Here is a 24,273-nt window from a genome sequence, read left to right as displayed (position 1 = left end):
CACAGTAAACACATAGATAACATGCCAATATCTCATACCACTTCTTTCCAGGGGAAAATAACTCACCAAAAACAAACCAAGAAACCAAACAACCTACCAAACAAATATATAAGAAACAAAAAATACCAAACCTGTTGCCGTTGAATCAGTTTCGACTCATAGCAACCCTGTAGGACAGAGTAGAACCGTCTCATAGGTTTTCCAAGGCTGTAATCTTTACAGAAGCAGACCGCCACATCTTTCTCCTGTAGAGCAGCTGGTGGATTTGAACTGCCAACGTTTCAGTTAGCATCTAAGCTCTTAACCACTGCACCACCAGGGCTCCTTAAACAAAAGTATATTACTGTTCAAATAAAGAAATATGTAAGAATTTACTGTGTCTTTGTAGAAAACAGAGACGCTTGGCCCCTATATTCTCCAAATTCTCCAGGTTTTTTCCATAATACCAGACAATCTCAATCTTACATGCATAATAACTTTAAGATAGTCAGAAACTGAGAATAAATTTGCATAATAATATATTTTGGAAGGATTTTATCTTACCCTAGTCGCCTAGGCTACTCAGTTAGCATACAGTTTGTCTATTTTAGGGTCCAGTTAGACAATATTTTGTTGTGATCCATAAGACTTTCATTGGTTAATTTTCATGAGTGGATCACCAACACTTTTTTCCTAGTCTGTTTTAGTCTAGAAGCCCCACTGCAATCTTTCCACTAAGGGTGACCATGTTGGCATTTGAAATACCAGTGGCATAGCTTCCAGCATCATAGCAACATACAAGTCACCACTGTACAACAAACTGACAGGAGAATATAGTGCTGAAAGACGAGTCAGCTAAGTAGGGAGGCACTAAACAATAGTTGTAATAGTTGCAACAATGGACTCAAACATACCAATAATCATGAAGATGGCACAGAACCAGGCAACATTTCATTCTGTTATACACAAGGTAGCCATGAGTTGGAGCTGGCTCAGCAGCAACTAACAGCAACACGGTCCAGTCAATATTTGTTGAAATAATGAATAGATAACAGTTAGCACAGGATTACTGACTACTTAATTCTCTTGGAACACCAAATTTATTTATTTTCATATTTAATGTAATATTAATCTTGGTCTTTGTAAAGATAGCTATTGCTGGAGACAGCTTTCTATAGTAGAAAAGTATATATAACTACATGTATATGTTTATTTAAAAACATGATTATTTAATTTCAATATATAGTAGGTTTTATTTTTATTATATTCTAGTTCATTTTTTTTTTTTTTAGTTTTTTTTTTTTTTAGTTCATTAGTTAAATACTATACCACACTATCATTCTTTAAGTTTCTAAGCTGATAAATTCTTCATGCATTGTAGTGGGGTTAAGAATGGTCTCTCAAGTCAAGAATACCACTGAGATAATTGGCGGAAAATTTCACATCAACACAGAAGGTGAGCAGGTGTCAAACCTTTCAAAATTTGAAGAATTAGTTCAGGAAAGGATTAGCAAGTATGTAATTAGAGTCATCACATCCTGTTTAGCTGACACGAATGGTTAGTTCTCTCTCTGTGAATAGCAAGATCTTACTTATTGTAATTTGCAGCTATTTTTTTTTATATAAAGGAAAACAGAAAAACAAAATAAAAATGAAAAGACAGAAATAAACAGCAATTTATATGTGAAACTACAAAGCTAACTCACGTTCTTAGTACTAGTAATCCGGAGGGAATCCAAATGGCAATGTCAAAAATAGTACATGAAAACATGGTTCCAGTTCTATGACTGATTTTATTTTCCAAATACTGCCACAATTTTTTTCTTCATATTCTCTTCTTACAATGTAACTGGGTGCTCCACCCATCAGGAGGCGGAGTCTGTATTCCTACCCCTTGAATCTGGCAGAGGTTTCATTACAGCTGAAGTAACACTATGCAATTACAGGGCTAGTTCATAAAGGTGATACAGCTTCTATTTTTCTCAGGTCGTAAGAGGTGACGCAGTTTCTGCCTACTTCTCTTGGGAAGCTTGCTTTTGGATTTCAGTACCTGGCTGTGAGGAAGGCCAAACAGCCTCTAAGAGACCCACATGAAGTGGAAATGACACCACTATTCCATAGCCTTGGCTGAGCTCCAAGCCAACTGACAAAAATAACATTCTCGGCACTTAAGTAAATCGTCCTTAAAGTGGCACCTGGCCAACAGCAAGATGCCTCAGCTGATGATGTGTGGGTCAGATATTAGCAGTTTCCCCAAGTCCTACCAAAATTGCAACTTTATGAGCAAAATATTGTTGTTGCTTTAAACCCTAAGTTTTGTGGTTTGTTATGTAGCAATTGACAGAACGGGTATCTAATTCACCAAGTAAATATACTTAATTTTCTTCTACATGACAATAAAACTATGCCTCGTAATGCATAAATATGTGCTACAATTAGTTAAATGAATAGCGCTAGAACCCTCTTGTGTCACAGATGTTAAGGAATGGCTCAACCATATTAAAAAAGCAGGGAAGAAAAAAATCCCATGCTTAAGCAAAGCAACATTCAAAATAGGACAGTCATCTGTCTGTATGTGGTTATTACAATCCATTATAAATGAAGAGGGAATCAATATAGTGACTATAATATAAAGTGACCTCTTTAAAGCTAAGCATATCTATTAGCCCAATTTTGAGTGTGTTGGAAGAGAAATCAACTGATTCTTTATAAAAACAAAATCAATATACTCTGCTTCTCAAGCAGCAGACTGTTTCATCCTTGTCTTCTCGCAGTGTATCAGTAAATTCCCACACATTTCTTCAGATTGATTTGTTTAACTGAATTATTATAGTACCAGTGTATACCTTCTCTTGTCTCACTGGCATGCCAGCTACATAAAATACACAGGAATATAAGTTAATACTAAAAATAATATATTTTCCCTCATATTTCCAGTTAAGCCTTTATAAAGAAAAAAAATTTATGTTCATAATCTTTAATACTCTTCTTTTTGAAATTGAATAAAATGGTGTTATGACATATAACTAGGTAAACTACATCTGTTCATACAGATAAGTTTTGCATTGCCCCTTTTTGCATGCAGTATTACTTATTATCCAAAATTTATAATTTCTTCCTTACATGCACATAACTTTTATTCTTTTTTTCCCTCCAGATTTTTTTTGTTTATGCCAATCAGTTAGAGAACCTAGACTAGCAAAAGTCATTCTCAAGTTGCTCTTCAGATCTATTGCTGTTGAGTCCCTGAGTGGTGCAAAAGGTTAGTGCTCTCAGCTGCTAATCAAAAGATTGGAAGTTTGAATTCACCCAGAGGTTAGAAGAAGAAAGTCCTGTTTTATTTTTAAAATCCAAATAGAGGACCCCAAAACACAATTCACACATGATTTGAAAAATAATCACGTATCTCTCAACAAATTTTGGCATTGCAAGGCATGTTACTAACTCAGGGAGCAGAACGTTTTCAAGAAAAATGGCGGATATTAGTTAAATGGTTGGCTTCCAGGAATTAGACTTCTCTTAAAAGCCAATTAATATTTTCTATTTAAGGCTGAAATTAATATTTTAGCTTTGGCAGGATATCTTTTTGACTTATAACTCTTTATTTTTAGGTATACATATTTATCATCTAGGGAGGATCAAAGTATGAATTCCAAGTTGACAGCAATTTATGACTCCATTAGCATTAAACATGCACACACACAGAGATGCAGAACCAAGTACAGAAAATATGTATTCACGCCTCACCTTTGTGGTTGACTCCCACCTCCAAACAGTGAAATTTAAAATCTCCAATAACATTTCAGAAGTCTAAGGGGCTAAAAAGTATCCTGTATTGGTGTCCTCTTTGTGTATCCTCAGATTTAGGACTGCATTTTTTAAGTATGAATTGAGGGAAACACTGCAGTTATTTCTTGGAGTTTCTTAGAATATTTTGGCAACTGAACTCTGTTGTGATTTATAGGTAGAAAAAATAATATAAGGTGATCAATATCAAAAGACTCGTCCTTCAGGACATACTTTCTACTTTGTAAATGATATAAGTATGCACAGTGACCAAAAATTTACCACAATCACATAGTGAATTTTGCTGTTCTCAGTCATTTGATCTGCAAAAAACTTAAATAGGATCCTGTTAGGGTTAAAGAGGTAGAAGCAAAGGAGAAAAGATAAGAATGTATTTACCGGAGTTCTCAGCTCAGGGATGGTGGCTTGGTAGGTGATTGGGCGACAATCACGAGTGCTTGGCACGAGAACACAAGGCAGAAACATTGGCCCCAAATCATCTCCATCCAGAACATCCACTGTGAGGGTGGTGGTGGTGGTTCGTCGTTCATTCAGATTTTGTGCACGGTCCTGTGGGAAGAACGACGTTTCAATAAGATAGTTTATAGACATTAGGGCATAACGTAGGCTATTTTTTCTTTTTCTTTTTTCATAATTGAAAAGTAACTTGCTTAATTTAACACTGAGGTGTTGAGGCTGGGATTCTACTTGAAATCCATTTGTTTTCAAATCCAACTTTCTTGAAAAATATAATAGCTAAGCTTAAGCTTATATAGTTTTGGCCTTTAACATTTTATTTTATAAGTTGGATAATAACAGGTTTCATAGGAATTTTGTCCACTGAGTCTCTTGCATCTGTTTTGAGACAGCTTATAAAGAGAAAAAAAAAAATTACTTTAAGTAATTCACTAGGAAAGCTGCTTCTTGGGTTAAAAGGAATTCTTCTATTATTAAAGTTTGGTAAGAAGCAGGAAGGAAATACATAACTACTAGGATCTGTAGCTGTAAACTGAGGTTAGTTTTTAAAGTAAGCTTTTTATTTTGGAACAGTTTTACATTTGCAGGATATTTGTGATGATAACACAGAGAGTTCTCATAAACCCCACATCCAGTTTTCCCTATTATTAATGTCTTACATTAGGATGGTACATTTCTTACAGTTGAGGCCAATGTTGACAAATGTCATTAACTAAAATCCATACTTTATTTAAATCTCCCTAGTTTTTTCCTAATGTCCTTTTTTGTTCCAGAATTCCATTCAGGATACTACTTTACATTTAGTCATCAGGTTTCCTTAGGCTCCTCTAAGCTGTGACAATTTCTCAGACATACCTTGTTTCTGATGACCTTGATAATTTGAAGTACTAGTGAGATATTACGCAGAATGTCCTCCAATGGGAGTTTGTCTTACAGACTCATGATTAGACTGGGTTTGTGAGATTTGGGGAGGAAGACCACAGAGATAAAGTGCCATTTTCATCACATCTTATCAAAGGTACATATTATCAACATGGCATATCACTGATATTAACCTTGATCACCTGGCTGAGGTTATGGTTGTCAGGTTTCTCCACTGTAAAATTACTCTCTCTTCCTTTGCATTTCTTTGCACAAATCACTCTGTGTACCCACACCTAAGGAGTGGGAAGTAATCTTATTAGAAATTTGCACTGATTATATTTATCTAAAGAGAGGCATTATGGTAGAATTTGGAAATGTCTTTACTTTCTTAAAAAAAAAAAAAATTAAATAATTACCTTGAAGAATCATTCTTGTATTTTTTCCGTCTCTTTAAAATTCTATTCTTTACCATTCTAAAAAGTAATTCTACTAACACGCTGATATATTACTTTACATTTTCATAAAATTCTTTCTGTTGATAGTTGCCAGACATTAATATTTACGTAACAATTAAATCTTTCTTAAACTTTGTGTAACACTGCATTCTAGTTATGCTCTTTCCCAATCTGATTGTTCAAAAAAGTTGTAAAGAATTGCTTTAATGTAAGCTCTCAGAGAGCAGAAATCTCTATGGTTGGAATTTGCAAATGCAGACTTATCTGGGATGTAACTACTTCGTGGCTCTAGCAGTCTTTGATGTTTTGTTCCATTATAAGATAGATTGTGATCAAATATGTACATATTTCAAATATGTACATATATAATATATATTTAAACACAAATGTTTAAATTTTTTAAAGGATAAATAAAACCAAGAACAACTCCTGCAAGACTCACTGACAATTAAGATTGATTAAATTTACAGGTAATAGAAATTTTACAAAATCTCCTTCCAAAATTGTTCTAAATTTTCCAACTCTGTTTATTATATCTAGATCAGTAGTGTACGTATAAAAGCAGCAGTAAGTGGGACGTGAGGTGGTTTTGGTGGTTCACAAGTAAACTTTTTAAAAGTATACTTTAAATGTCTGGGTTTTTAAGTATATTGTTGTTGTTGTTAGTTGCCATCCATTAATTTTGATTGGTGGCCACCCCATGCGTGCAGAGTAAAAATGTTCCATAGGGTTTTCAAGGCTGTGACCTCTTGAAGCAGATCACCAGGTCTGTCTTCCAAAGCACCTCTGAGGGGGTTCGAATCACCAACGTTTCAGCTAGTAGTGGAGCGCTCAACCACTTAAATTTAACTGTAATTTATGAGTTTATTTTAAATTTTGCACCACTGATTTTTAACTTTAATTATTGGCTTATTGTAAATTTTTGAAAAATATAACTAGCTTGTCAAATTGACATTATAAAAGCATGACCGCTTAAGATACAGTGGGGAAAAAAATCCTGAATTGATTTGAATTTAATCTAAGGAAAAATATTAACTAAACATTTAACAAAGCCGCTGGAAATTGAAATAAAAAAAAATAAAAACAAAACCAAAAAGACATGAAAAACTTTTGCTCTTTCTAGGAAAATGCTACTTTACATGACTTTTCTGGATACAAAAAATAACGTTTTTAAATTGTGAGTGCTAGAAAAAATTGTTTGTGGAAATATTTTCCATGCTTTCATTAATTTTGCATTTTCATTCAGTGTTGTTTTAGAATCTAATATATATTAAAAGCTACTAAGAACTGTACTGTCCTTCCTCCCTTCTGTTTTCTTTCTGTGTTTTTCTTCTTTTTTCCCTCTTTATTTAAAGAAAATAATTTTATTAATTTATGGGATAGATGATTATAATTGCCAAGCATAAATATCTTTTTTAAGAAATTACCCAAGTTTAACATTTAACTTGTATTTTCTCATCATGCGTTATTATTTCAAATACAATGATACCTGTGAGAGCTAGAACTTGACTGCCTTGTTTTTCTGGATCTGCCAAGTTTCCACCTTTGACAGGGCGAATTCTTACCACTTTTCTATTGCTGTCTATTAGTAGAAAATATTTGAGTTTTCCTTCTCCGATAGGTTTTCACTTTATATAGGTGCTGGCTTTCACAGGTTTTACTGTATATTTCCTAACATTAACCATTTAGTAAAATGAAGTCTCTAACTTCCATTTAAAGAAAATATTTCACTGTTTGAAAATTGCAATACAGCTATATCAAAGAAATTGCAGGTGATATGAGAAACAATCCTTCATAAAAATCAGCATGCAGGAGATTAAAACTATAAACATATCTTCAACACAGAATAAAAAAAGCCATAAAGAATATTCAGTGGAAGCATATGACCTACCAAGAGAATCACGTCAATGTCCACAGGGGAAGTGGTTTCAACCTGGTCCCTGAATCCTTCGCATCTTTATGCAAGGCATCCAATCCTATCACCCCATATGATGGCAATACAATGTAAAGTTCTTCAGAGTCATATTTTAATGTGGTACCTGACACATCAAAGGCACTCAAATGTTTTGAATGCATTATTTGCTAAATAGATATTTTCATCAATACATTACTAAGAACTATATTTTTTAAAGATATGTACCTATTAGATCATCGAAGGAAAGCTACTTTTTGTAAATAATGAAGAGATAAATACTTATTGTCATAAACCAGTCTTTCCATAAAGCCAATTTTTTATAAAATTACAAATAATTTAAATGTGACTAAAAGTTAAGACAAAGAAGACAATTTTCACTGTCAGATAACAGGTGGGACTTCAATTTCTACATTTTCATCAAATACTCCTTGCAATAAAATATTTCCATTAACAAACATTATATGATCAAACTAGTGAAAAATGCTAATGTCTAATTCATTTAGTATTTGCTGTGTTTAGCAGTGTATTAAGCAAGTATTGGTTGTGCAGAGTGGGAGGAGGAGAGATGCGAACTCTAACACATAACCTGAAATTATATAAAACTAGTTTTAAATATGAGTATGTGACAAGCATGCCAATGTTCTAATTTAATTTTGTGGCAATGTCATAAGAGCCTTGGAGTAAGTAAAACACGTTGCCGTCGAGTCGATTGCGACTCACAACGACCCTATGGGACAGAGTAGAACTGTCCCATAGGGTGTCCATGAAGCGCCTGGTGGATTCGAACTGCCGACCTTTTTGGTTAGCAGCTGTAGATCTTAACCACTATACCACCAGGGTTTCCACTGTAATAAACAGACTTCTAAAATTTAAATATTCAAATATTCAAGTTTGTATTTTAACAAAGTGGCTAGCAGCACCTACCAGACTCCCTCATAGATACATATATTAAATTCTATTCTATTACTTTATCAGGTATTTGCAGCATAGAAAGAAAAAAAAAAAAAAGAATATGCAACATAATTAGACTTGCCCTGAATATGCTGGCCTTAATTCCGTTAGCTAAGACCACATAAAGGCTTGTCTTGCTTCTGTTCATCAATGATAGCTGGAATATCACTAAGTGTAATTTTAAAAATTACTCTAGTAACTTGATTCTGTTATATTTATTGAAAAAACAAAAGCGTGGAACAAATTGCCTTCCTCTAAATCACTTTAGAAGTAGGTCTTTTGTTGGTTTTTAAGCATCTTTTTTGTTTGAGACATTTACCTAATTCTCTTTAATTTTTGTGCATACCAGTAGAGAGATTTTGATGAATTTTTACATTTCCACAAGTTTACGTATCTTTTCTACTTGAATATTTTATCAACATTGGTTCCCTTAGACTATCACCACTCTCCTACCATCTCTACTTCCACTCTTCAGAAAATGCCCCAGAAACTGCAGAGCCAAAAGCAAAGAATACAAAATTAGCACGAATCCCGTATGTTAGCAGGAAGCAGACATGAGAGAATGTCAGGGTGGGGTTTTCTCCCCCCACCCACTGAAACGCTGTTTACAGAAAATGAAATCTAAAAGTATAGAAATACATTTTTATGTTCCAAATCCATTATGTTTACATACTTTCCTTGCCTATTCATATCCACTAAGAAAAAAGAGGAAACAAGGAAAGAGATGTGAGTACTATGATATTTTTGGGGGGGGCGGTTAACATCCTGTGATGAAAGACAGCCAGTGTCTCTTATCCAGATATTTTATATTTTAGAAAACATAGGCGAGCCCCATGATTGATAATTCAGAAATGATTATTGTTATGATTCCAAATTAAATGGAAACTTTTTTCTTTCTGATAATTAGTTGAGTAGCCCAGAGCACTTAGTATTTGATTCCAGATTACAGCAGCACAAAAAACAACTGGCTTTGAAGAAAATCTATTTATAAAGAAAGACTTTGATTTCTTTGTAATTTAGGGAAACATCAGAATTGGAATTTGTGGGAAAAAAGATATATTGAAATGTTCAATAAAAGTAAAATCTATTGATTTTTATACTGCCTTGAACTTCCTTTTATTAGATTGTGCTTCCACTTTATTATTTTTTTTAATTAATCATTTCCCCACTGTATAACCATATTTAAAATAATCATTATGGGTAATAACATTGCAAGCACTTTTACAAATCTAAATGGTCAGTTTTGTAGTGTGTATTAATCAAAACTCATCCACCTTAATTAAGAATCATAGCATGTTCACATTGATAAAAAGAAACCATCCAACTGCATGTAATTTAAAGGGTCCTTTTTGCAAATCAATCAAATCCTTGTGCCATAAGCAGAGAGGTCAAAGCTGAGTAATGTTCAATAATTTATCCTCAGCCCTCTAATTAGCCTCTTAGATACTATCTACTTAAAAGTCAAACTTGATTGCTTATATTTGAACTCTCCTCATGACTCCAGGAGAATATGTGGGTTTCTAATGTATGTGCTTTGGAGCCCTGGTGGGACAGTGGTTAAGTGTTAGGCTGCTAACCCAAAGGTTGGCAGTTTGAATCCACCAGCTACTCCTAGGAAAATCTATGGGCCAGTTTTACTTTGTCTTATACAGTCGCTATGAGTTGGAATTGACTCAACGGCAACGAGTTTTTTTTTTTTTTTTAATGTACATGGTTTACATTATACATCATTTTACATACAAAAGAATAAAAAAGAGAAAATTAAAAAAAAATAATTATAAAGGTAGTATAGAGATACAGCTATCATTCTCCCCTGTAAACATGAAGCTATAGATAATGGTATGTGGCAAAAACAATTGATGGGACAGCAGGCAGTAGATGTGAGGAATTCAGAGAGTGAGGATACAATGAGTGGAAATAACCACCTCCCCCATCCCAGCCCATCCCCTCCCCCATATAAAACACAAATTCCACTGAGGACATTGGAGACCTCTTTAGGCCAGAAATTACACCAAGAACTCTGAGAACACTCACTACATTTTGGATGAGTTCTTTAGTTCATAAACTCACAGGCATAACATTACAGACATTGAATACTCACATTAGCTTGGATGATGACAAAGTAACGAGTCATATCTTCATAGTTGAGTCTCTTCCTTAACACTACATTTCCCGTCAGCATGAGGGGAATTTCAAAGGTGTCGTTGGACGTCTGCAAATAGTTAAGGGTACAGACTTTAGATAATTTCAATATAAGATAAATTAGACAGAAAACCCGATATTGTAATTTAGTCCCCCTGAAAGTTATAGATAGCATGCTTATCGTCTGAAAATAGAATGTGGTTGTAAGTTTCAGAATTAATATTCTTATCATTCCTCAAAATGTTTCATTTTGATCAATAGGTTACATGAGAGTCCTTTGATAATGATAACCAGGAAACGTATTTCCTGTGGTAATTTTTCATATATTATTAGTGTCATTCATCAATAGCCCTGAGATACTGCTAAGTCAAAGTCAAGGTATCTGAAAATCTTCCCTATTATCATATTATCTTTTCTTCATTTGTTTTAACACCAAATATTCAAACATAATAATTTGTGATTTCTACATCACAGCCCTTTCCAATATTGGTACCCATTCTATATTCAAAGTATTTTCAAGCATTAAATACAAACATTAACTTGAAACCGTGATTTTTAAAAAGGACTCTGGGCTAGAGGTTACCTTTCTTTTAAGCCCCAGAAATACTGCTCATTAGTTAAATTTCATGCTACCCCCTCTGGAATTGAATTTCCTTCCTGGTAACCTGTGGGCCATACAAGGTGATCTTAAAGTGCCTTCTTCTGCTCTGTCATAAGCACCATTCAGCGTAGGGCAATGTATTCTCACTTTAAACCAGTTGTTGTCCAGTTGAGTCCAGCTCATAGTTAACCCTGTGTGTGTCAGAGTAGAACTGTGCTCCACAGGGTTTCAATGGCTGATTTTTTGGAAGTAGATTGCCAGGCCACTCTTCTGAGGTTCCTCTGGGTACACTCTAACCATTAACTTTTGGTTTGCAGTAGAGCCATGTTAACCCTTTGCAGCACCCAGAAACTTCATTTACACTTTAAGAAAGAAGTAACTAGGGGAAGGAACTAACATGCTGAGGATGGCAGAGCAGAAAATGAACAAACCTGGATTGGTGATGTCTTTCACTCACTGAACTAATGAATCCTGATACCATCCCGTCTCTCAACAACTTGTTATAATTATGGCCTTATTAAAGTCACTTTTCCTTTAGTTTTCTATTAGTGGCAGCTGAAAGACTTTCATGCCTAAGTACCTCCTGTCTACGTGTCCTTACATTGTAGTCCCCTCTCTTTCCTTCTCAGGCCGTGAATCTTCACACCTGACTTCTGTTCTTATTTTTCTCCTTCCTGAAGACCTCATTCCTCATTTTTCTCTGTATAAAATTTGGCTACTTCTACACAGAAAAGCTTTCTTTGTTGTCCAGTTGAAGATTAAGCCTTGCTCTGCTGTTACATTAGTATTTTCAAATAAAATTTTATTCTACTGCCTTCAACTTAATTGTGTATTTTCTGTCTCCCCTCACAGAGTGCTCAAGGTTTCCAGTCTATGATAGGGAAATATTTATACCTCTAGCAAAGCAAGGTGAATATAGCAGGGGTTTAACATATATTCATTGAACAAGCGTTTGCAATCATTTTTCATTTGACAGTTTCATTGAACATTTAAAGAATTATTACTATGCGGTAGCAGTTAGTGATCTCATTGTTCTTCAGAGCTCTTTTCAACTGAACTTAATTCTTATTAGCTAAATCCAGCCTTTGGAATATCTAAGATTTCCATTTTGCCAAATTTTTCATAAATATTTTTGTTCCAAGAAACATAAAGAAAATATCTGGTTAATGATTAGTGCTACTTATGAATTATTACATGTTAAAAGCCTCTATATTAATTAATTAACTAATTTATTAATGGACAATTATTCATTGAGTATCCATTATGTCTACAATGGTAGAATAATAATCATGAGAGAATCAGAAGCAACAAGTAGATATATCGTTAAGGTATTCTCTCTCTCTTTTTTTTGTTCTAGTAAAAAGAATAATGAATTAGGTAAACTCTAAGTACACATCCTACTCTAATAACACTTGTAAAGTTTCTATCTAAGGAAAGAAAAAATAAAATCAAAGCTAAACTTAGTAAGAAACCATAGTAATGTTTTTTTTTTTTTTAATGATAAGGCTACTGGGAAAATGATACAATGATTTTCAAACTTCAGAATGCATAGGATCAGTGAAATGTGAGATTTAAATTGCAAATTCCCAGCATCCATTCCTAGATATTCCAGAAATTCCCAGGAGATTGCATTTCTAATAAGACTTTCAAATGATTCTGAGGCAGATGGTTCAAATCTTACTTTGAGAAACACTAGACTAGGGGGAGCAGCAAGTTAAACAAGCAGGAGTTTGGCATTTGCTTATAAACTCAACTCAACAATAAATTCTGTAATATATTTTAAGGATTCATAATTATTTTATTTTTTCATTATTTTGTAGCTAGATAGGTTAGCCAATTGGCCTGATGTCAGATGGGAGTGAATTTTTAAATAGACTTTGAGTGAGCATTCTCAACTCAATGAGATAATAATCATTAAACATAATAATTTTTTTTCCAGTAAGTACTAAAAACTGTACTTTACATAATATTCCTGACTCTCTTATTATTAAATAATATGTCAGTAAGATCCAATAACTTTTCAATAATTCTTGGTTATTTAAATAGCTCAGTGAATTTCTCAGTCTTATCCAAAAACACAGTCTTACACTCTTGTTAAATAGCTGTTTGAGGTGGAAGGGAAAGTAGAGTCTTCTTCGCCCTTTCTCCCTACCATTTGTCTTCCTCTTCTCTCATCCTTAAGAGTTTGGGTCCACCAAAAAAGCAGAGGGCTGTGGGAGAAGGGCAGCATCCATTTCCTTAAGCACCCCTAAATTTCTGGAAGCAATGCTGTTGCTTTGCTGATAGTTGTGGACACTTCTCTGTTAAACCCTAAGTGGCACTGGTTTCTTTGTGTGACAGGAATTTACATGCTAACCTCTTTCTGTGCAATACTAATGAAGGAAATCTAATTGTGGCCAAGCCTCTTAATACTTATAGGCTCGAAATATGCAGTCTCCATCAAGAGTGGTGTATTCCATAACTACCTGGAGAGTTTAGTTACTCAGCAACTGTCAATAAAGTGATAGTCCTCTACTTAGTAAAGCGAGGTGGTGGGATGGTTTAAAAAGTTTTATCCCTATTGTAAGAATGGGGAGTATGTTGGTATGTGTCCACCACCAAGCACATATAATACACCCACCCATGAAAAGGAAGCAGAACAGCAGTTGACCCTGTATCAATTCTGTTTTCCCAGAGATTCTGTTTTCTCTCTCTTAATATGGATTGTATTGTGTTTCCCCAAAATATGCATTGTAATCCTAACCCTTATATCTGTGGATGTAATTCCATTATCCCATTTGGGGACATGGTTATCACTATTATGTTAAGCCATATCAGTGTAGGCAGTGTCTTAAACCTAGTGATTTATGAGATATAAAAAAAGCAGATTAGACACAGGTAAAAGCAAGCACAAATGGGGTGAGGATAGATGCCAGTCGAAGATCTCCAAGGAACCAAGACGGCTGGGGCTAGAGAAACTGAGAGAAGGCGTTTCCCTCAGAGGAGACAGAGAGTCTTTCCGTAGAGCTGGTGCCCTGAATTTGGACTTCTAGACTCCTTTACTGTGACAAAACGAAGTTCTGTTCTTTAAAACCATCCACCTGTGGTATTTTTGTTACAGTTGTACTAAGAAACTAAGATATATATACACACATACATACACACACTAATATATATATGACAGTGATCTAGGAGTGGGCCTACAACTGGGAAATAGTAGGAACTTAGTTAACAAGGCTCATTCTGTCTCTCAGGGGGCTATAAAGTCTCTTTTTTTTTTATGTTTTTACATTTTTTTTTAAATAAGTGTCTCTCAGCTTCTCTTACTTTCTCTTCTTATACATGACTGTGACTTTATCTGTTAGTTTCAATAATCAGCACCAATTCAGTGTCCTAATCAGTCACTGTTACAAAATCCCAGAGGTAGAATCCAATCAGCCTTAAACTTGTCTCTCCCTAAGTCAGACCACCATGCCATCAGCTGCTTATCAATCTATAGGCAGGTTGCCCTTGCTTGGGAGACTAACGGAAACCAAAACAAACCTGTTGCTGTTGATGCGAACTTACAGCAACCTTATAGGACAGAGTAGAACCACTCCATAGCGTTTTCAAGGAGCAGTTGATAGATTCAAACTGCCACAGCTCTTAACCACTACGCCACCTCTAATGTAATTACCTAAAATGGGAAGTAGAGGGCTAAGCAGAGTTAGGTGATACTTGCCCACTCAAGAGGAACTGAGGGTTGTGCTGGTAATGTTAAATCTGTTCCCAGTGAAAACTATCAACACTTTGATGTTTTCTGTTTCATATCACCTTAACCCCTCCCTTTCCTCATACAGAAACGAATACATGCACATTTAAAGATGCTTTAAAGAGTGCAATGCATCTCATTCCACCTTTTTCTAATCAATTCCTTAGGAAATTATATTTAGAAGTGCCTGGGTGACTTCAGGGAAACCCTGGTTGCATAGTAGTCAAGTGCTATGGCTGCTAACCAAAGGGTTGGCAGTTCGACTCTGTCAGGTGCTCCTTGGAAATTCTACGGGGCAGTTCTACTCTGTCCTATAGGGTCGCTATGAGTCGGAATTGGCTCGACGGCACTGGGTTTGGTTTTTGAGTTTGGTTGACTTCAGAGGCATGTGTGTGTGTGAAGTAAAAAGGTGGACTTGAATTGCAAAGATCTGGGTTCACAGTTTTACACAAAGCAGTACTTTAGACAATAACTTAATTAAACTTCAGTGTTCATTACAAAATAAAAACTATTATGGCTTTATGAGACCAAGACTCATATTACAATGCACCCTGTAATGCATTATTTAAGTATAAAATAATGCTTTTAGTAACCTACTCAAGAATATCCGAAAACAGTTTTTGCTTAGCTTGAAATATTTTAATAGCATTTAAAAGTTGGGCTTTAACTTGTATACAAAACTACTTCTGGATGGTGATTTATTAAAAATCCTTTTGCATTTAAACAGTGGTTTTAACTTCCTGACTCAGGAAATTCAAATGTATTACATGCTTACACACTACAAAAGAAATTATGCCTCATTTTTTCTCAATTCCCTTAAAGCTATAGGGAGCCAAACATACTATAAAGGAAGGGGAATTTCCTAAGAAGGAGCTGATAAAAGAAGTTATCACCCACCAAAACAACCTCTAATACCTCCAAGAAAGAAGCTGCCCATTCACACTGCTTAAATGTCCTCAGTGTTTTTCTGATTGGAGGGTGCAGTTAATAGTAGTGGCTGTCCTATGACTACAATGGACATGTCACCAGTTCCTTCCTTATCACTGTAGGTCAAAATACTTAAAATCAGCGACTAAACATCACTCCAGCCTGGCGTTCATGAAAAGGATTACGAAAAGAAATGCAACGTGATAACCTATTGCATGAAGAGACTTATTAAGCTCACTAACAATGGGGTTGAAAACATTCAGAATGATACGTACTTTATAGTTACATTTCTCTATAAAGGATAACTCTCAAAAATGAAGGTTTCTGCAAAACCCATGGTGAAAAATTCTGACCCACTTCAAAGAGTCTTTTTCTTTTAAACAATCTAGTTAGTTCAATGTATTATGGCTTTGCTTTGTATTAGTATGAGGGCACTCAAAACAGTATTTCCCAAAAACTGTAATGAGCATAGTACAAATTATTTTGGTCCACAGCCTAGAGGACTTTAATAATGAGATATTTATTAAATTATTATTATTTTTCTAAATACATCATCAAGAAAGGGAAAGACATGCTGTAGGAACAAAAACCTCAAAAGTAATGGCTTCACATAACAACAATGATTAGCATAGTATAAATTCTTCCAGTCTAGAGTCTACAGTATTTATTAATGAGGTATTTATTAATTATTTTTTAAAATATACCAATCAAGAGAGGATTAGCGATTATGCAGGAAAAAACACCAAAATGAATGGCATAACATAAATGTTAACAGAAGAGGTAAATCTAGATTTGAATGTGAAATATCTTGACTTTTAGATATTGGTTCAAACAATTTCTGGCCAAAGTGGCTTGGGTTAAACAAAACTCTAGATTACTAGTTTGTGACTTCTGCTATCTCTTGTGGCATGAGATAGAAAATAATAACTGTGAATTTTAAGTAGAACAGGACAATCTACACTTTCTGTAATTTATCATACAGTGTGAGGCCATTTTGTAAGAAAATACAACTGTGGCTGCAAAAACCAGAGGTGGTCACATATTCATGTTAAATAATATGTTCATTATACATACAATTTTATTCTGAGATTAAGAAATAAGCAGAAGTTTACAACACTATTAATACGAGGAGAGTTACTAGAGATTTAACAGTAGTAGAATATAAAAATCGTCAGGTATTTCTCTCACAGATCTTTTGACAGAAGAAATTGGTACTAAGCTTTAAACTAAGTCCCTGTGATGGCTCAAGATGGAGCCTCTCCCTAAGGATATGACTTGGTTAACACTTGCTCCTCCAGTACATCCTACACTAAGTGCTGTCATGATATCTTATTCTTTTGCCTCACTGAATTAGGACTATGACCAGAGAATGTCCTTATTTATTCCCAGCAGTGCTGGCTTGCCAAAATACATTTTTCTTCTTCTTCTTCTTCTTTTTTTTTTTTTGTGATTTGGGAACTGCGTGTGGCTGATTGGCTTATCCATTCAGTAGGTAGTAAAAGGTACACATTACATTTGATGGCAGGCCCACAAATTCCTGAAAGGGGAAATATTCACACAGACAACTACACAACTAACAAGGAATTTCAACTGCATAAAACTTCTAAAAGGTATCTTCTAAGTAATACATTTTTGTCTTATATAAACCTTGAATAAGTTTTTTTTTTTTAATGCAATGCAATAAATATTTCTCTAAAATACATGGCCTGGCTATTCTATACTTGTTGGGAGGTTTCTATTTTTATAGCTTGGGGAGTACAGGTTAGGAAATGACCTCCATAAAATATAAGCTACAAACATGGCACACACATACAATTAATTCTTAAAGAAACCATAATAGTAAAAAAATAAATGGTTCGGAAATACAACGTGCAGTCAGCTGTCTGTTTTTACTTTTGGGCAAAAATGTTTCTTCTGTTCTTTTCTCCTATGCTGTTTGTTTGAATCTTTCCACTCCGGTTCCTGTGTAATCCTATCATTCTTAATACCTGTCTTCTCTGTCACATTCTCATTATCTCCCCATCTCTTGGTTTCATTGTGTCTGCCTATAAACATGTCAAGACCTACGGTTTCAGAGAAAAAAAAAAAAAAAAGAGCAAACCTTTGTCTCTGCCATGCCCTTGCTTTTTTTTTAATTCTTATTTTCTAAGTTTTTTCTTTTTTTAATTACTACCCATAGCCCACTGCCATCAAGTCGATTCTGACTCATAGTGGCTGTATAAGACAGCGTAGAACTGTCACACAGGTTTTACAAGGAGCACCTGGTGGATTTGAACTGCCAACCTTTTGATTAGCAGCCGAACTCTTACAACACAGTAGGGGAAGATTACAGTGCACGCTACCCTCAAGGTGGACCATGTTTGAATCCTGACTCTACTGTTTAGAAGTGGCTCCTTGGGTGGTACAAACTGTTAAAGTGTTCAGTTGCTAAATCATAAGGTTGGAGGTTCTAGTCCACCCAGAGGTGCTTCTAAAGAAAGGTGTGGCAATCTGTTTCCAAAAAATCAGTCTTTAAGAGCCCTGTGGAGCACAGTTCTGACACACATGGAGTTGCCATGAGTCAGTCGACTTGACACCAACTGATTTGTTTTGTTTTTTAATATCGTATCAAGCACATCATTCCACTTATGAGCTTTTTTTTTTTTCCTCACCTATATAATGGAGATACTCCTATTAATTAACTGATTTGTGGGAATAAAATGAGAAAATGCATTCACAATTCACTTAATTCTCACAACAAATTTGTGAGGTAGATCTTGTTACTGGTTAATAATTCAGTCCCCACAAGTTTAACAGAGGTTTTTTTGTTTCTTTTTGATTGTTTGTTTAATTGTGTGTTTGTTTAAAGTTTATATAAGGAATTTGAAAGGTTAAAAATAAAAACATAATATTAACTTCACCATATTTGATATTCTTAGTATTCAACATTAAAGAGAGGCATTAAATTAGAACACTCACTTAATGATTTTAAAAGTTCTGCTTGGGGAGCCCACAGTATTCTGAGAAGCCACCTCCAGGGAAGGGAAAGGGAGCATGCAAGACAGAGCTACCAGATCTAGCTTCAGCCAAAGAACGCTGATTTTATCTTTTTTATGTATATTCCACTGATGAAATTGTTTCAGAGCTTAAAACAGCAATATCCAAGACCCAAGACCTAATGCAAAGAAAAAAAGAAGACGAAAAGGGGGCCTATAGCTAAAACCTTTGATCTCTACTTATTTTAACTTCCTTTAATGAGATTGCTGGGATTGTTGGGATTTGTCATCACCAGAAATATGTTTCTAAGCGTGTTTTTGTGGAGAGGTGAAGGTGGTTATATTAATTTGCAAGTTCTGTAAAGCATATGTATTATACTTATTATATCATCTTCATTGTTAGGTTTAGAATATATAAGAATCTACGAACACAATGGGAATTTAATAAAAACCTATAAATATATTTAGAGCTTTTACCTACAAATGCCAACCACAAATTAGTTTTGAAAACCACGGCACACAATTTTTAAAAAATGCAATATGGAGATAATTTTAACAGTAGTACCGTTACTAATGTGGCTCCAAAGAGCTAAAAGATAGAGTCATGCATAAACATCAGCTGAAATAAACATTAATTTTATACAGGCATTTACATACCGGATCATCTGGGTTATGTTGGATAACATATTCTATCTGTCCATTGGGGCCATCATCTATGTCAGTAGCTCCATTGTCTCCTGAAAATCCTGTAAATATCGTGGTGCCAACTGGAGTGAGCTGAAAGAAAAATAAAAGAAAAACTGTCAATTCTCTCTTTATCAGCTGCACATCAAAAGTGTTGCAGCACAAAAACCAGCTGTTTTTTTTTTCTTTGACACAAACGAAGAGTAGGCAGCTGCCCACAATCTCAATCTTAAAGTGTTTCAGAAGATCCCCTGCCAATCTTCCATAGAAGATCTTGTAAAGCCTGAAATTTTCAACTTCATGGTCCTTGCTTTGGTAAAGACATAGAACACCCTGGGGCAGCGTGAAGCACATTTGGACCCCTTTATAGCCATTAGCATCTTAGCTCCTGTGGAGAAAATGCATCTGTTGCTTCTTCTTTAAGTTATCTACATGGTAGGATTTAAATTGTATGAAGAAGTTAGATTCTTTACTTTAAAATAAAAAAAAAATATATTTCAGAGAGATCAATGAAAGCCAGGGTTGTAATTACATGGAAGAGACAAATTTGAGGATGATGAAAATTTGGGGACAAGTGCCCTTCCATCAGAGGAGAGAGAAAGCTGGGAGTCTCTTCAGTGCTTTAAATATTGGTTGAGTAGAAAAGAGTTACAGGGAAGGGTTTGAAGAGATGGTCACATGTTTTCATTTAGGATGGAAGAAAAAAATAAAGTGTTACACAAGGCCATGATTTGAATTTCTGTCTATAGATCTATCTTTAACTCTTATTCTTCTCCACCACAGAAACACTTCTATTTTGCTTACCTGTAGGTCTTTGCAAAATCTATTCCTACATCGAAAAACATGGTCGCAATCCTTCATTCCCATGCATCAAGACTGAGATAGACTCCTACTTATAGGTTAAGTTTCAACTTAATTATATGTCACCGTCTCCTAAAACATTTCCTTACATAGCATCCCCCACCTCAAGTCAGAATATGGTGCTTCTTACTGTCATGCTTGCATTTTATACTTTCCTTCCTTCATTACAGCACTGTCACAATAAATAGAAAAGTGAATAAATTTTAATGATAAATATACACTGTATGACTATAGAGCAGAGACTTTAATTTTTTTTTTCTGAGATTTGTTTTGTTAATTTTTGAATGGGATTCCTTCATGGAAAGATAGTTTGAGGGAAAAAAAAGGGGCGGTATGTTTCATAAACTTCTGTTTCAGGGGCTTCAGATTTGGCCCAGATGCCAAAACAGATCCACAGGTAATGTAAATCAGTGGGGCAAGCCTGACGGGAATGACAGCAAACGGGAATGCACGCTCTCTCTAATGTAATTGCTACTCCTCGAGCCAAGCAAATGTTTTCCATAATGAATTATGGACCCCTTGGTACTAAGTCTTCTAATATTCCAATTTGATAAGAACTCTCTGGGTTCTAAGGTTGGCAACTGATTTGGAAAATTAAACTATGAATGGGCCAAACAAAAGACATCCACTGGTCCAAAAGCCATGCTAGTTCGCAACCTCTGGTTTAGAAAGATAGTGTAATTATGATTAAAGAAATAAACTGTAAGTGCAAAATACTTAATTATAAAGTCAGCCCTCCTGGCAGGTTTAAAAGCAGACTTTGGTATTCTGTGGCTCCAAAGGAGCTGAGAATGTAATAGGAGGAAATGGTTAAATAGCACACATAAGAACACTAAGAGAACATTAGCCAGTTGGGTTAGTGGAAGTGTTAGATAACTAAATGGCTTCGAAGCCTATATTTTTATTTTATTTTTTTTATGTAGTTTCTGTCCCGAATGACATTTTTTCCCCTTATAAAAATTAACTCATACTCACATAACTCAAAAACATAAAAAAAAAAAAAGTAGCTATGCTTTAATTTTTAAATTGTGAAATGTTATAATTGGGTGACAATAACAGCTCTAGATCTCTAACAAAGCAAACTTGAAGCATTAATCAAAGATTTTTTTGTCAAATAAAATAAGTTGGCCATAGAGCTCAATTAAAAAATCAAAACAAAATGAAACGAAAAAAAAAAAACAAAACAATACCTCGAGCAGTAGCTATCTGTGGAAATTTTGGGGAAAAAAGTACGTCCATCTCTTTCAGTATACTCACTGAGGCGGGATATACCTTTGGACCAAATTCATGCTAAAGTAGGAGCCTGAAGTACTAGAACCAAGGGCAAGAAGATCAGTCTTGTGGGAAAGGAACAGGAGCTCCAGGGAGAGCTCAGAGCATATGCCAGAATTGTGAACACCAAGGAATCAGTGAATAATCTGGAAGCCAGGGGAGCAAGTGATACAACACAAAGGGAGTGGAAAGAGTGCTGAGAAAAAGTACAGCAACTTCTCCTCCTCAATCAGTTGTGCCAGCCCATTTTATACGTACCTTATAGGACAGTGTTTTAATTGGATGAGGGAAATATTCTGATACAATAAGCAGCACTTCATCTACAATTAATAAAACTTTCAAACCTAAATCTGTGATCTAATATCACACAGTTACTAAATTGTAAAACAACAAAAAATTCCAAGAACTTTACAACCTCCTCACCAGATAATGTGACATTTTTACTACAAAATAACATCATTTTCTTTTGGAAATTTGAAATTTTGCAGAAACATTGACAGCTTCATGTGGGTTTGATAACATGAAATTTGTTTTGATTATACATAAAATTTTAACTGTTATATATATATATGTATATATATATATATATATACATTTTTTAAAGGGATCAACTTAGCATTTTAATACAGGAGCCCAAGGTATAAATTAAACCACTCTGATGATTTGCCGTAAGTAATAGAATAGCAAATGAGAAATGGACTATTTTTAGTCAAGGTGAAAAATAAAACATAATATTCTCTAAAGCTAAACAACATTTTCTAATGTCCCCATTCTTATTCAAGATTAAATTTCTAGAAATATTTATATGACAGAAGTTGTTTGCAATAGATGGTTTGAAGGGCTTTACTTCTTTCAATGTAATATCTGCAAATTAAAAGACATATTTGCAAATTTAAAGACTCAGCCTATGAAAAAAAACCTGTATTTTCCCCTACTGTCCCAATATTTTCTAAAGTTAATAAAAAGGAAACATAAAAGTGCTATGGTGGGTTACTATATTATCATCAATTAATGTTTTTCTTCTTTGTCAATGACACAAATTCTTTTTTTTTTTTTTGCCATTTAGAAATCACATTTTTAAATAGGTGGAATGACTAATATTTAGCCATTTAAAATAAGCCCTACATTATATTTCTGTGATTGTCTTAAAGTAATTACACTTGGTGACAAAGTTAATGAAAGATGATAAATAGACTACAAGGAAAAGGACTTACTATGCATTTGATTATGGTTGCAATTTAAGGCTAATCCAATTTCATTTCAAAATGCTCTCATTTTAGGATTCGAGTGTATTTTTGGAGCATGCTACATAATTTTCTCAAACAGAATTTATGTGCCTAGATTTTTTAATTATTCCTTTAAATTGCAGTAAAAAGATGCATCTACAATAAATTCTATTAGTTGATAATTCTTAAATGGAAAATAAAAGAGAAACAATTACCTAGCTACAGCAAGAGGGAATAAAATCTTACAGTTTCTATAATACAGCATATAGAGGTTAGAATGATCTCTAAACAGAATTCCAAGCTCTTTTAAAAGAAAAAATTTAGATCTCTTGAAAGGAGTCCTGGTGGCACAGCAGTTAAGTGCTTGGCTGCTAATGGAAAGGTTGGCGGTTCAAACCCACCAGCCCATCCATGGGAGAAAGATGTGCCAGTCTGCTTTAGTAAAGATTTACAGCCTTGGAAACCCTGGGGGACAACCCTATAGGGAAACCCTAGTCTGTCCTATGAAAATTAAATGGAAATTATTAGAGCAACAGTAGTAAGTTTTAATATGTTATTTTATTCATGGTGCCATCTCTTCTTTACAACTTCGGTAAAAATTAAAGACTTTATTCTCCCAACACTGAGAATGTGTATTTAGTTGTTGACATTGGAAGATGTGTAAGCTTAGACAGTGGACATTGGCAAAGAGGCCAAAGTTATTGGTTTGGCATTTGTATATTGTATAAACTTTCACAGATTTACATTTATGCCAAACATATTAGCAAAGATTCTTCCTGCTCATTTCCTCTACCAGAATAAGCAAGCATACACACAAGATGTATACATGCAAAATGCAATACTAAAAGGGATCAGTAATTGGGCTGATTTATGCACGATCTACCACTCAGGTGTTGGGCCTATTCATATATAAGCTGAGTTTTGGAATATTTAAAGCTAACATAACAGAAATAAATAGGTGAGAAAAAACAAATTAAGCCATTATATCCTGATATGGGAAGGCTGGTGAGGTTAAAAATGCCCCAGTGAGAAGCAAGCAAAAGAGAGTAGGAACATACAAAAAGATTAAGAAACATTAGTAGACGAGCATTTATTTTATCAATATTTCTTTATTTATACACCAACAGAAATATGTATGTATGTATACATAAGCCCTGGTTGCCCAGCGGTTAAGTCTTCCTAACCGGAAGGTCAGTGGTTTCAACACAAGATTACAGCCTTGGAAACCCTACGGAGCAGTTCTACTGTGTCCTATAGTGTCACTGTGAGTCAGAATAGACTCGACAGCAACGGGTTTTATGCATATATTTTTTATGCATATATATATATTAAATAATGCATAAATATAGATACACAGTATCATGAAGCCACTTATTCTCTGTACAGCAGACGTGACAAACTGATGCTCTGTGAATTTCTGAATATTAT

General features: G+C 34.6%; 1 protein-coding gene across 1 annotated transcript in view; it reads right to left on the bottom strand.

Moving 5' to 3' along the window:
- Positions 1 to 24,273, bottom strand: part of PCDH15 (protocadherin related 15) — a 999,309-nt gene that overhangs the window by 515,056 nt on the left and 459,980 nt on the right. Inside the window, exons 7-9 of the mRNA XM_049855421.1 lie at positions 19,460 to 19,579; positions 10,529 to 10,639; positions 4,165 to 4,335 (exon numbers count right to left, since the gene is read on the bottom strand). Coding sequence (XP_049711378.1) covers positions 4,165 to 4,335; positions 10,529 to 10,639; positions 19,460 to 19,579 — 402 coding nt within the window. The remainder of the gene's footprint in view (positions 1 to 4,164; positions 4,336 to 10,528; positions 10,640 to 19,459; positions 19,580 to 24,273) is intronic.

This window comes from Elephas maximus, chromosome 16 (genome assembly GCF_024166365.1).
Source record: "Elephas maximus indicus isolate mEleMax1 chromosome 16, mEleMax1 primary haplotype, whole genome shotgun sequence".
Taxonomy (NCBI): Eukaryota; Metazoa; Chordata; class Mammalia; order Proboscidea; family Elephantidae; genus Elephas; species Elephas maximus.
Note: the sequence above shows the minus strand (reverse complement) of the source record. Positions and strands in the feature narration are given on the sequence as shown.